The following is a 14,301-nucleotide window of genomic DNA, read 5'->3' as shown; positions in this document are numbered from 1 at the left end:
GGTGGAGACAAATACAAATTTCACTGGGAAAATGTACACTGCAGCCATTCTGTTAATGGCAGGGTTTTTAAACTTTGCACAGTTGGTCACTGGGTGACTGGGATTAATATTCAGAAAAGTGGGTGGAGCCTACAAAAGTAAATCAAACTTCACCTGTTGCTTTTCAAGGGGAATATTTAATTGCTACCATTCTTGAACTGTTAATGGCACAGGCCTCAAACCTGGTACAGTTGGTTATTGGGTGACTGGGGTTCAAATTCAGAAAAGGGAGTGGAGCCACACACACTCAATCAGATTTGTTTCATTTCAATGCAGATTATTGATACCAAAGACCGCAAAGCTCACAAACTTGGTCAGTGAGTAATTGTGTGTTAGGGTTAGAAAAAATAGGCGGAGCCAACACCAGCCAAATACATACCCGGGCAACGCCGGGCAATTAGCTAGTAATATATATAAAATATTATAATACATCTGTTATAATATGTTATAATGTTATGCAGGTGCCAGGGCCAATTACATCTAATCAGTCTCTATTTGTAATTATTGAAAGTAGTAGGAGATAAAGTGTAACACACTAAAGAAGGAAAAAACACAGGAACAACAGGAGCCCAAATGGTGCAGCACGTCACGGGAATTGATAAATGATAGTAGGAGGACAGATGAGGGATACTCACAAACGTGGGTTGCAAATGAGGCAACCGACCACTTCAGACAGGTTGAGATACACAACCCCGACTTCACTGGGGTTTACCAGGAAACCTGGAGATGGTCGCACTCTTGCAAAAAGCACATGCACTCTGATGACCTACAGTATAAGGCCGTTATAACCACTAGGGATCAGGTGTAAGGAACTCCCCTCACTGGGGGAGGGGGGTAAGACACAGATAATGGAAAAGAGGCGCCCACAGAAGTTAAAATACATTAAACAGAAAAAGAAAAGAATGAGGTGGCTTAGTTCTATGACGACAAAGTCATATCAAATGAATTATTTATTAGGATAAAGCACAGGCAACGCGTTTCGTGGAAACTCGACCACTTCCTCGGGCCAAATAAAGTGCCACTAAATGCCGATAGCCGCATTCGAGGCGCCTCTCTCACCGGCATTTAGTGGCACTTTATTTGGCCTGAGGAAGTGGGTGGGTTCCCACGAAACACTTTGCCTGTGCTTTATACTAATAAATAATCCATTTCAGATGCATTTGTCATCATTGAGGTAAGCCACCTCATTCTTTTCTTTTTCTTTTTGTCTTTAATGTATTTTATCTTCTCTGGGCGCCTCTTTTCCCTTATCAATTATTGAAAGGGATGAGCTGGTAACATAGTACAGCCCACCCATGCAGTACAGACACTATATCAGTCTGCTTGGGACTAACGCAGCATAAGGCATGCCTGAGTGAGTAGAGCAGGCTCTTCATATATAATCTACATTAGTTACATTTCCATTGCTCTTACCTTTATTTGCTTAACCCCAGCGATGGCGCCGCCCCACCCGGGACGAGGTCTGTTCTTTCTGTTCTTGTCATTCTGCCTGCGCTTCCTGCTCCGCTCTGTCCACCACGGCTGCAATAATTATACCTTTAATTAGGAGGATTCAATGATGTATATCCAGGCCCTGTATATTTTAGATATTTCTGGGCCCCTTAGTCATACCTCCCAACTTTTTGCGATGAGAAAGAGGGACACTTAAGCCACGCCCCTGCCACACCCCTAATCACGCATACCATAAAGATTTCATAAGAAAAATATGTTGTTTTATAATTCAACCACACTGGTCCTTTCTATCCTGGTTCATTTTCCTTCATAGTAACATTTTTAAATTAGTAATATATCAATTTAAAGGATGGGAATAAAGTTTAGAGTCAATCAAGCACATTTTTTAGTATAAAAATATATATATTTACATAGAAAGAGGGACAGCTGGGAGCTATGCCCATAGTAGGCAAATCTACAGTCCCCCCCCCTCGCCTCTGCCCCCACACACCAAATCACAATCTGCAGGGGAAAAAAACAGAACACTTTTGACCAAAATATGCTTTACTCTCCCCCCCCCCCCCCCACACACACACACACGTTGCATTAGGTGGTCACATAGGTAGGTAGCCTCCCTTCTAAAGGGCGTGGCTGACAGTGGCCTTGGGCAGTAAAAAGTACAAATCCGGCCCTGAGAATCTTGCACAGTAATAGGAGGCCTTTGTACCCTCCCATACCACTGATAGCGGTATTAAAGGACATCTGAAGCGAGAGGGATATGGAGACTACCATATTTATTTTCTTTTTGAGGGCCCGTTTCCACTATCGCGAATTCGCATGCATTTCCTGCATGCGAATTCACTTAGCCAATACAAGTGGATGGGATTGTTTCCACTAGTCAGGATTCCTGTGCGTTTTTCTGTGCAGAGAAAATCTGCACGGCAGAGCCATCAGAAATCGCATACCGCATACCGCAATGCGAATCGCATACAATGTATTTAATAGGGAATTCGCATGTGGTTTTGGTATGCGAATTTTCATGCGAATTTGCATGGAATCAATGGACAAGCACACAGGCACTGCCATGGTTAAATCCTCATATATCGTCATCCATGCGAATTCACATAAAAATTCTCATACATCCGCATGCAAGTTTTTACCGCGGCGATTCGCACCGCACAAGTGGAAACGGGCTCTAAACAATGCACATTGCCTGGCTGTCCTGCTGATCCTCTGCCTCTATTACTTTTAGCCATTCACCCTGAACAAGCATGCAGCAGATCAGATGTTTCTGATTCAAGTCTGACTAGATTAGCTGCATGCTTGTTTCAGGTGTGTGATTCAGACACTACTGCAGTCAAAGAAATCAGCAGGACAGCCAAGCAACTGGTATTGTTTAGAAGGAAATAATTATGGTAGCCTCCATATTGATCTCACTTCAGATGTCCTTAAAATGGCCTTTGTTCCATATGCCTCGGGCCTGTCGGGCTGTCTGTCATCAATTCCAATTGTCACTTAACTAGAAAAAGGCCAGGTAGCAAGAAAAGCCTATAATTTGCTATAGGTAGCCTTAAAGGTTCACTGCCTCACCCATTACCGCTGTGTCTCCTTCCCTATTGTTTCCTCCCTGCTACCCTCTAGATCAGGGGTGCCCATTGGGTAGATCGCAAAGGACTTCATAGTAGATCCCGACCACACTACATTTTCCTTTCTGTACATACAGTTGTGCTCCTAAATTTGTACATAGGTAGTTCACTTTGACTTGCTATTTTTTAAAAGTAGCTCACAAGCCCAAAAATTGTGGGCACCTCTGCTCTAGATTGTAAGCTTGCAAGGGCAGGGACCTCCTCCTAGTGTTTCTCATACTGCTGTAATTTACCACATGAACCTGTATCAACTTTAAAAACAAGGAACACCAAGAGCCCCAATAGTGTAATATGTACTGGTAAATGGTTACTAGATAGAGTAAATATTAATACTCACAAACCAGGGTTACCATTAGGCAACCACTGTAAAGGCAGGTGGGGAGATTTTCCTGACCCCACTCAGGAATAAGAAGTCGCTCTCTGTAGATGAGAAAAAGGGGGTTCAACCCTCCACCCAGGGTGGACTCAATATTATGCAGGAGAACAGAGGCGCAAAAAGGATAAAAGGAAGCTAAATGAGCTTAAAAACCGAATTCTTGGTAAATAAAGGAGGCAGTGGTGGACTTTTCTCCTCCAAGTAGACACACAACCACTGTAGTAAAGACAGTCAATATATTTTATTTATGAACTCCAAATATGCAACGCGTTTCGCAGGTTTGATCCCGCTTCATCAGGCAATAACAACGGAGCAATAGCATATGTGGTCAGTAGAAGAGAGGTGCCTGGCTCTTCTACTGACCACATATGCTATTGACTGTCTTTACTACAGTCTGTAATGAATAGCGGAGATGCCGCCGCGCGATCAAGCGGCAGGGTGGCTGTCTCCGCGTTCAGGCCAGCGGTTTCCGCGCAGCAACATGGAGAGCTACACGCGCGCGCGCGCGCCAGAAGACAGGACCTTTATGCCAGCAGGAGGGGTATCAGCTGATCAGGCCGATCAGCTGATCCCAGCTGGACTTCTGATTGGCTGAGTGGCTGGGGCGGCGTTGCGGAGCGCCGTATGTATATATAGTACTTGTTTGGCAGTTGCAGGTTGTCTGCCGTTGCGAATACTAACGTGTGAGGACTCAGACCTCAGTCAGATCCTACAGTGTGTTAGAAGCAGTTGGAACTGGGAATTCACACTTAGCCAGATTCTGCTCTTATAGTTTACTGTGTCAATACTGTGTTATACTTTAGATCAGTTCCAGGGTGTTGAGACCAAGGACCTCACACTCAAGCATAGGATTGCTGTGTCATTACTGTGTTATACTTTAGACCAGTTCCAGGGTGTTGAGACCAAGGACCTCACACCCTAGCTTAGGATACTGTGTTATTCTTTAGACTAGTTCCTGGGGGTCGAGACCAAGGACCTCACACCTTAGACTAGGACTGTGTGTATTGTTATTTGTTATGACCTCTGGCTCTGTTGACCTCTCTCTTGCTTTCTGATTCGGTACCTCCGCCCATCTGTCTACCAGTTGCCAACCTTGCCTGTCCCCGGTTACCGAATCAGCCTTCTGTCTCTGTACCTTATCTACTCGTATGTTGCCGACCTGGCCTGTCTGACCCTTCTGGCTGCCACTCATCCCTTGAGTGGTCAGTCTTACTGTACTACTCGTGACACTAACCCTCCAGGTGTCAATTAGCTGCAAGGGCTGCCTGCTCCTCAGGAAGTCCTCCTTGCAGTTCAGTCAGGGGGCTCTACCCTTTAGGAGTCCACTGGCTGCAGTACAGTCTGATTCCCAATCCATCAGGGAATCCTTGGCTGCAGTACAGTCTGTCTCTCCTCTACTTGAGGAAGTCAGCTTGAGTACAGCCAGTGGCCATCTGCACCTCAGGGGTCTACTGGCTGCAGTAGAGTCTGTGTCTCCCGTTCCTCGGGAGACAACCTTTCTTACTGTTGCACCAAACACTTATCCACATTAGGTGTCCTGTGTCAAGCTATACTGGTATTATTGGTGATTCTACAGATCACACATAATCGGGTATAGCATCTGTATTATTGGTGATACTGCAGATCACCAATAATCAGATCCACTCTGTGTGCTGACACCAATCGTTACACAGTCGTTGTGTGTCTACTTGGAAGAGGTAAGTTCGCCACTACCTTCTCTATTTACCAAGAATTTGGTTTTTAAGCTCATTTAGCTTCCTTTTATCCTTTTGCCGCCTCTGTTCTCCTGCATAATGTATCAACATTAGAGTAATCTCAAAGTACACATTAACTATGTATGTATTTGTATTTCTATTATTGAATGTCATGACTGTACAGTGTCTTGACTTTCTCATGTATATTTGTTCCCCTATACTCCGTACAGCGCTACGGAAGATGTTGGCGCTATACAAATAAAAAATAATACTAATAGAAGCCAGTACATTCCCTAGGACCCAGTGTCACGTTAAATTACCCTGAATGAGAGGGGGTTTGATTGGTCTAGGTGCCATTGTGTGAATGGTGCTGTGACATATGTCACAGCACCATTCTTAGTCCAGTGCCCCCAGGCGTCCCCGTTCTAGTCAGCCGAAATCTTCGACGGACTAGAATGTTGGATATAGATGGGAGGGAAAGGCCGTTATCCTTACAAGCAACGCCCCCGATCACGCCCACTTGTACCGCCGTATTTTTAAGACCTGTAATAAAACAAAACCACAGCATAACTCACCTACTTTGGGTTCCCTTCTCTGTCTTTTCCGCTCTATCATCTCTCCCGTCCCGCGTCCTCTCGTATCTGCCTGCATTTTCACCACTATGTCGCTGACCCGGGTGTACTTCTGGGTTACGTCTGGATCAGCACCATAGTGGGGAAAATGCCGGCAGATACAGGAGAACACCGCGGTTGAACGGGAGAGCTGTCAGAACGGAAAAGACACTGAATGTAACCCGGAGTAGGTGAGTTATTCTGTGGTTTTGTTTTTTTTACAGGTCTTTAAGTACGGTACAGGAGTACTTAAATGCAGCTCTACTCTGGCCTCAGCAGTATGTGTCACACCTGAAAAAAGCATGTAATCAGTGGTGTCACCTGATCTTCTGATTATGGTTCTGGGTTGGGCAGAGGATGAGCACAAGGGCCAGGCAAGCAGCATTTGTACCAGTCTGTAAGCAGTGGCAGCCTCCATATTCCTGTCAGTTCAGCTGTCAGCCAAAGCGCGTGGGACAGTTCTGCAGTGGAAGATTTCCCAGCATTCCTCTCACCTTCCTGTCGCCAGGCTCCATATTCCCGCTACTGGGCGGAACAATAGCGATGCTGCTTGTAGATCCCGAGCGCCATCTCTCTCTGTGTCCCCTCTCTCTGTCCTGCCCACGGTGCCTTCTCTTCTCCTTCACCTGCCAGGGAAAGGATGAAACCTTCAGAATTGTGTAGGAGTAATAAAAAGGCTTTTAAATGAGTAATACGTGCTACAAATGTGTTATTCAGGGCAGAGGCGGATCAAGGCCAAATTGGGCCCTAAGCGGACTTACAGATTGGGCCCCCTCCTCTGCCAGCCACATGCAACCAACCCGGGAGCCCCAATCTTACCTTCCGCTCCCCCGAGCCCCTCAGCGCCACAACTCCTCTCTGCTGTCTCTGCAGCAGCACATAATCCAGCCCTGGCAAGCAGCGCCAGTTGCCATGGTGATGGCGCGTGCCACCCCAGACTCTCTCCAGCCCTGCAGTCAGCATGTCTCACGTCAGCGTGCTCAACGTGGCTGATGCAGGAGTACTGTGGCATCAGTGGATCAGTCCTCCAGTGGTTCAGATCATTCCTGACTGACAGAACACAGAGAGTATCCCTAGGACCTATAATGTCCAAACCTGCACCTCTACAATTCGGAGTGCCACAAGGATCAATCCTATCCCCTCTGCTGTTTGCAATCTACATGTTGCCACTCGGTACACTTATCCAACGACATGGCCTGACGTACCACTGCTACGCCGATGACACACAGCTATACCTGTCCTTCAAACCTGGTGGAACAGACCCTACCCCAAAAATAAACTCTTGCTTAGCTGAGCTTCAGGCATGGATGAATGATAACTGGTTGAAACTGAATGCTGACAAAACTGAGGTCCTGTTTGTCCAAAGCCAGTGCTCGCCATCAAAACAGCTCTATCCTAAAGCAACACCAATCAGGATTGGGAATTCAGACATAAACAGCTCCAACCTTGTGCGCAGCCTTGGCGTACTAATCGATGGGGAATTGAGTTTCAGAAACCAAATTTCATCTGTAGTTAAATCTTCCTTCTTTCATCTGAAGAACATTGCAAAGATTAAACATCTGATTCCCCCAGAGGATCTTCCAACCCTAGTCCACGCCTTCATCACATCACGTCTGGACTACTGCAATGCCCTTTATGCTGGCCTCCCCAAAAAAGACTTGCGTCGCCTGCAATTAGTGCAGAATGCTGCTGCCAGATTGCTAACAAACCAGCCTCGCCACTGTCACATTACACCGATCCTTCGCTCACTGCACTGGCTACCAGTAGAATGGAGAATACTCTTCAAGATTGGACTGCTGACATTCAAATCCCTGCACAATCTGGGCCCTGGATACATGAAGGACTTGCTGAAGCTGCACCACACCTCTCACAACCTCAGATCAGCAAGTTCTATAAACTTGGTCACTCCCAGAGTGCACCTCAAAAAATCTGGAGACAGAGCCTTCTGTCATGCTGCCCCTACTCTTTGGAACTCCCTACCACACCCAGTAAAGACAGCACCATCCCTGGAGCTATTCAAATCCAGACTGAAAAGCCACCTGTTTAGCCTGGCATTTCCAGATTTATAAAATTCTTCCCCTGTACCACGATGGTCGGAGCCATGCTTATGCGCTTTGAGTCCCACGGGAGAAAAGCGCTTTACAAATGTTATTTGTTGTTGTTGTTGTTGTTGATGCTGCTGACATCAGTCTATGCCTGACTGCACAGGCTGGGCTGGAGTGAACAGTGCTGCTGGCATGCGGCGCCATCGCTATGGCAACAGGTGCCGCTTTCCTTACAAATTCAGGGCTTGTCAGGGATGGATCACCTGCTGATGGGATCCCAAGCTACTGTTTCTTTAGACTGGACGGTAATCTGGCCCTGATTCAGGGCACAGTACAAAACATAATCATCAAAAGTGCAGAGGAAACTGTGTAACGGTGTGTATACAGTGCAGGAGTCAGAATCTGCAGCTCTAGAGCCGTATGTGGCACTTTAGCCACATACGGCTCTGATAGAGGCTAGGGTTAACCTGCCATTATGCTCACGTCATTGTGCCGATGCTGAATTTAAATGTGCACCGACTTTGCCCGCTTGTTGCTAACCATCAGGGATCGCTTGATTTCCGATTATTGCTAAACTTAGCGATATTTTATCTGTATTAATCTGAGACACAGCTATGCGCTTTGAGTCCTATGGGAGAAAAGCGCTTTAAAAATGTTATTGTATTGTATTGTATTATTGTATTTTACTACTGCATGATTCTGATAGTAAAATATCAGTAATATTTACCGATATTTTACTATGGCTAAACCTAACCCTGCTGTAACGCAGAATCCTTCGCAGGTGGTGCTTAACCCTAAGACCCCCCTAATGGAGCCTAACCCTAAACTCCCCCCGGTGGTACCTAACCCTAAGACTCCCCTGGTGGTGCCTTAGCCTAACCCCCCCCCCCCCCTCCAGTGGTGCCCAACCATAAATCCCCCTCTTTAACTGCTTCCCGGCCACCTATTGCAGAATGGCGGTGGTACAGCGGCCCTCTCATTCCTCCGCAAAGCATATGTGCATCATCTTGCGAGGTATGAGAGTTGATAGGAGCTCAGGCTCGCACAAATGCGCTCTCCCGCCGCTGCGCACAGGAGACCCCAAAGATCAGCCTGCCAGCCAGCGATCAGTGCTGGCAAGCTGTTTTTTTAGGTAATTAAATATTTAAACATTTATATAGGGCTGACATATTGTGCAGCGCTGTACAGAGTATAGTCTTGTTACTTAACTGTCCCTCGGAGGGGCTCACAATCGAATCCCTGCCATAGCCATATGTCTATGTATTGTGTAGCATATTTATGTATCGTAGTCTAGGGCCAATTTAGGGGGAAGCCAATGAACTTATCTGTATGTTTTTGTTGTTTGTTTTTTTTTTTTACAAAATGTAGGTCTTTTTTTATTAATTAAAAAAAAACCTAAAGCAGCAGCAATTATATCGCACCAAATGAAACCTGTTTGTGAGAAGAAAAGGAGGTAAAATTCATGTGGGTGCTAAGTTGTATGACCAAGCAATAAACCATTCAATTTTGAAGTGCTGAATTGTACAAAATGGCCTGGTTACTAGGGGGGTAAAAACCTATGGGGCTCAAGAGGTTAAGCTAACCCTTCCCCCACCCCACTTCGGTAAAGCTGCGACATGCAGCTATGAAGGTAAATTTCGGCATCTGGAGGTGAAATTATCTGCAAGTCCATTTTTTCCCCATAAGCTTGTCTGCAGAAATTGCCCACTCTTGCCTCCACTCTGGCGCCAAAATGTACCTTCTAAAAGCTGTGATTGCGGCACACAAGGTAAAATGTGGCACCCTGAGGCGCCCGCTAGTAGCTGCCACCGTGCACCCAAATTTGCCTATCATGCCTCAAAATGCTGCTTTTATTATAGGCGCCCATCACAGCCCCATTTTTACAGAAAGAGCTATTGCCCCCTTTTTTCCTGCTTTATTTAATGAAGGCTCTTGAATTAAGGAACTATAATAGAGGCACAGGAAAAGGAGGTCCACATGTGGGCTGTCACAGTGAACAAAAATATTTAGCAATGCCTTCAGACACCACTCTAAAACCCGGCCTCCAGTAAGTTATCACCCCCAGCATATGGCCAAGAACTTGCTTTGTGCATTCCAAACTTTTTATCTTTCTTGTCCAGAAAGTAAAACAGCAACCATGATGAGAGAATTGAGTAGCTCAGGGACCAGTACAGTGTATATGTCAGAATAACATAAAACCATGAGACCATTTTGCCCTGATATGAGAACATGGTGTTTCCTCTGGTGTGATTGGTGCTGGGATCTGCTAGAGTCATGCTATCCACACATAAAACAGTACCTGTCCATCTACAGAGGATAATTCGGGTTCCAATGTTTTTGTAGACTCTTCTTCCTTTGGTTTGCACTTTGTGGAAACACAAGAAATATAACTTAATAAGTGAAAGCAGGAAAGACATTACGGTCACCAGCAACTTCTACCAATCTTTCACCAGCAAACAGAACACCAGTACCTGCAGACAGAAGGCCTAGGCAACCTCAACCAAGCAAACTCCAGTAACCTTCACCCAACGGTCACAGCAACCCCCTAGCAAACAATGACCAGCAACTTCCAGTCAAAAAAAGTCATCAGCATCCTCGAGCCACCAGCCACCTCTACCAAACTGTTACTGGAAACCTCCAGGCAACAGTCATCAGCACACAAATAACTTCAACAGACACCAGCACACAAGCAACACTAACAGCCGCCAGCACACAAGCAACAATAACAGCCGCCACCACTCAAATAACTCCAACAACAACCAGCACATAAGCAGTTTTAACAGCCATTAGGATACAAGCAACTCCAAAAGACACCAGCACAACATTAGCTCCAACAGACACCAGCATAAAAGCAACAGTAACAGCCACACCAGCACACAAGTAACTCCAACAGCCACCAGCACACAATCAATTCTAACAGCCACCAGCACACAAGTAACTCCAACAGTCACATCACACAAGTAACTCCAACAGCCACCAGCACACAAGTAACTCCAACAGTCACATCACACAAGTAACTCCAACAGTCACATCACACAAGTAACTCCAACAGACACCAGCACAAAAGCAACAGTAACAGCCACCAGCACACAATCAATTCTAACAGCCACCAGCACACAAGTAACTCCAACAGTCACATCACACAAGTAACTCCAACAGCCACCAGCACACAAGTAACTCCAACAGACACCAGCACACAAGTAACTTCAACAGTCACATCACACAAGTAACTCCAACAACCTCGTGCTTCCTTCCTCTCCGTTCTTCATCTCGTTTCTTCCCGTGTCTCTGGTGTCTGCCATGGCCATCCTCATTGTGCTGCATGGAGATCAAACATGGACAGTGTCAGAACAATGCACTGAGGATACGTGGGATGGAAGGTGGAAGTGGAAGGTCTCGCTTACCAAGAAAGGTTAGATAAACTGGGTTTATTTAGTCTAGAGAAAAGACGCCTTAGAGGAGATCTAATTAACATGTATAAATACATCAGAGGGCAATATAATAGCTTGGCGGATGAGCTTTTTGTCCCTAGGCCTTCTCAAAGGACTAGAGGACATGATCTGCGCATGGAGGAAAAACGTTTTAGCCATTTATTTAGGAAAGGGTTCTTTACAGTAAGAGTGATTAAGATGTGGAATGCATTGCCACAGGAAGTCGTTATGGCAAACTCTATACCTGCATTTAAAGGGGGCTTAGATGCTTTCCTTGCGTTGAAAGACATCCATGGCTACAATTACTAGGTTATGCCTAATGATGTTGATCCAGGGATTTTATCTGATTGCCATCTGGAGTCAGGAAGGAATTTTTCCCTTTTGGGGCTAATTGGACCATGCCTTGTGGGTTTTTTTTCGCCTTCCTCTGGATCAACAGGGGTATGTGGGGGACGGGCTGGAGTTGTACTTTGTACTGGTTGAACTCGATGAACGTATGTCTTTTTTCAACCAAAATAACTATGTAACTATGTAAGGAGGATGAGAGGTGCTCATAATTTGCTACAGATATGGAGATAAGTCAAAGTGGTGGGGCAGAATTAACTAATCCACCAAAAAGAGAATTCCCTTAAATCTGCTGAGGACGATGCATGTGGCTGCCATTGCACTAAAGTCCTGGTCAGGATGGTGGTCATTATTTGTTGGTCATTAATGTTCTCCAACCTCAGCGAACACAGACCCCAATGTGTAATAAGCCCAGGCTGTGTTTTCAGGATCACTTATGATCTCCAACGATCTCCAGGTATGGAGAAGTTCATTAAATCAAGGTCCGAAATATTGGATGCAAGAATATAAACGTCTCATTGGTCATCTTGTCAGAAATGTTGCATTATTCTCCTTAATTTTATATGTTCTTGCTTTATGATTTACTTTTTCCAGTTTGTCATAACAACATAGTTGAAACTCTGAATAGTTTTATATAAAACTTGCCTGTTAAAAAAAGTACGGTACCTAAACAGTATGCGACTCGTATCTTTATCAGGTGAATTGTTGGATGACTCCTGGGCCCTCATTCAATTCAATTTATCTCCTTATTTTTCTCCTAAGTGATATTTTCCCACCAATAAAATGTGTTTTAAGGGTTTCTTGACACTACATTGGGGTGCTTGACAGTCCTGATGGATCTGACTTTTCAATTGTTTTATCCTTTTTGGTTGATCATGTTCATTGATCATTTGTTACAGTAAAAATTCAATGTCATTTACAATTACAACCTCTAGGTGGTGCAGTTTTATTGGTTTACAGTACAGTTTAGTAAAATTTTTAAATAATACCTGTATTAAAAAAAATAACCCTCTACAGCAGTGTTTCTCAACATTTTATTAGTATGTACCCCTTTTAAAACCTTGTACTTAATACCAAGTACCCCCTAGCATAATAAACATTATCACAAGTACCCCTTGACAAATATATATTTGATCATAGTACATGATAATTGGTTCTAAACAATTTCCAAGCATTTACTATTGCTTTTAATTAGCTAAAACACTTATTTGGTGTTGTTTAAATAAGATTTATCATTTTCTAAAACTCTAAATTAGTTATTTCTGGTTAAGTATATCAAGCCCGAGTACCCCTTGGAATCATCAGAAGTACCCCCTGGGGTACGCGTACCACACGTTGAGAACCTAGGCTCTACAGGATACTTACCTGAGGAGGGCAAAGCCTCTGGATCCTAACAAGGCTTCCCCGTCCTCCGTTGTCCCAGAAATCCAGCGCTGCAGTCCCCTGAACCGCGGCGAGGTAAATATTTACCTACCGTGATCCTGCGCAGGCGCACTAGTGGGTTTTTATGCTGGTAAGGCGGAAATAGCCGAAGCCGATCGGATCCACTCTACTGCGCAGGCGCAAGTCCTTTGTGGTTGTGCAGTATAGCGGATACGATTGGGTTCGGGAAGGGGAAGCAGGCATGTATGGGAAGCATCTGCGCTCCTCCACTCTCAACTAAATGTCCCCTTCCGCCTCTTCAAGGTTGATTGGGTTGGGCAGTAGTGCGCTGGCGCTGAACACTGGCGTGCATCCTTGATTGCACACCCACAACCAGGAGCACTTTGCGCATGTACACATCAGTCGTGAGGTGATGTGCATGCGCAGAGCACTCCCAGTCATGGGTGTGCGATCAAGGACGCACACCACCGGGTCATCGCCTGCGTACTACTGCCCGACCCGGAAAAGGCTGAGGGGGGCATTTAGGTGAGAGTGAAGGGGTTGGAGGAGAATGGGGGGAGCAGTGGGCATGGGGACTGTTTCCCATACATGCCTGTTCCCCTCCGTTTTTAACATTTGTGTCTGCTCTGGTATCCTTTAAAGGGAAACTGAGAAGGATGTGGATTTTTTCCTTTTTAAATAATACCAGTTTCCCTTTAAAGGATACCAGAGCAGACACAAATGTTAAAAACGGAGGGGAACAGACATGTATGGGAAACAGTCCTCATGCCCACTGCTCCCCCCATTCTCCTCCAACCCCTTCACTCTCACCTAAATGCCCCCCTCAGCGCTGCCCGCTGTCCCCGCTGCCTCCCTGTTACACCAGCAATGGTCATTACACTTCAGATCAACGGGAAAGTGAAGGCGCTTGGTACTCCTGCGGTTGCGCTTCAAATGCGGGAAGTGCCTAATGACGTCACTTCGGCAAATGCAGTACCGTGTGCGGGTACCAAGCGCCTTCACTTTCCCGTTGATCTGAAGTGCAATGATCATTGCTGGTGTAACAGGGAGGCAGAGGGGTCGGCGGGCAGGAGAAGTGTTACATCTATCTTTACTTATCTTGGGCTTCTTCTAACCCTTAGAAGTCTTCTTCTATACTGGCTGCCTGGCAGTCCTGCTGACCCTCTGCCTCTAATACCATTAGCCATAGCCCCTGAACAAGCATGCAGCAGATCAGGTGTTTCTGACATTATTATTGTCAGATCTGACAAGACTAGCAGCATGCTTGTATCTGGTGCCATTCAGACACTACTGCAGCCAA

At 45.5% G+C, this 14,301-nt stretch overlaps 1 protein-coding gene across 3 annotated transcripts in view; it reads right to left on the bottom strand.

The window, feature by feature from the left end:
* Positions 1-14,301, bottom strand: part of LOC137518075 (micronuclear linker histone polyprotein-like) — a 74,389-nt gene that overhangs the window by 13,561 nt on the left and 46,527 nt on the right. For all 3 annotated transcript variants that reach the window (XM_068235339.1, XM_068235337.1, XM_068235338.1), the window contains 4 exons: positions 11,083-11,160; positions 10,142-10,207; positions 6,292-6,423; positions 1,453-1,560 (listed from right to left, as the gene is read on the bottom strand). In XM_068235339.1, coding sequence (XP_068091440.1) covers positions 1,453-1,560; positions 6,292-6,423; positions 10,142-10,207; positions 11,083-11,160 — 384 coding nt within the window. The remainder of the gene's footprint in view (positions 1-1,452; positions 1,561-6,291; positions 6,424-10,141; positions 10,208-11,082; positions 11,161-14,301) is intronic.

This window comes from Hyperolius riggenbachi, chromosome 5 (genome assembly GCF_040937935.1).
Source record: "Hyperolius riggenbachi isolate aHypRig1 chromosome 5, aHypRig1.pri, whole genome shotgun sequence".
NCBI classification, from domain to species: Eukaryota; Metazoa; Chordata; class Amphibia; order Anura; family Hyperoliidae; genus Hyperolius; species Hyperolius riggenbachi.
The sequence above is the reverse complement of the archived record's forward strand: the minus strand, read 5'-3'. Positions and strand labels throughout refer to the sequence as shown.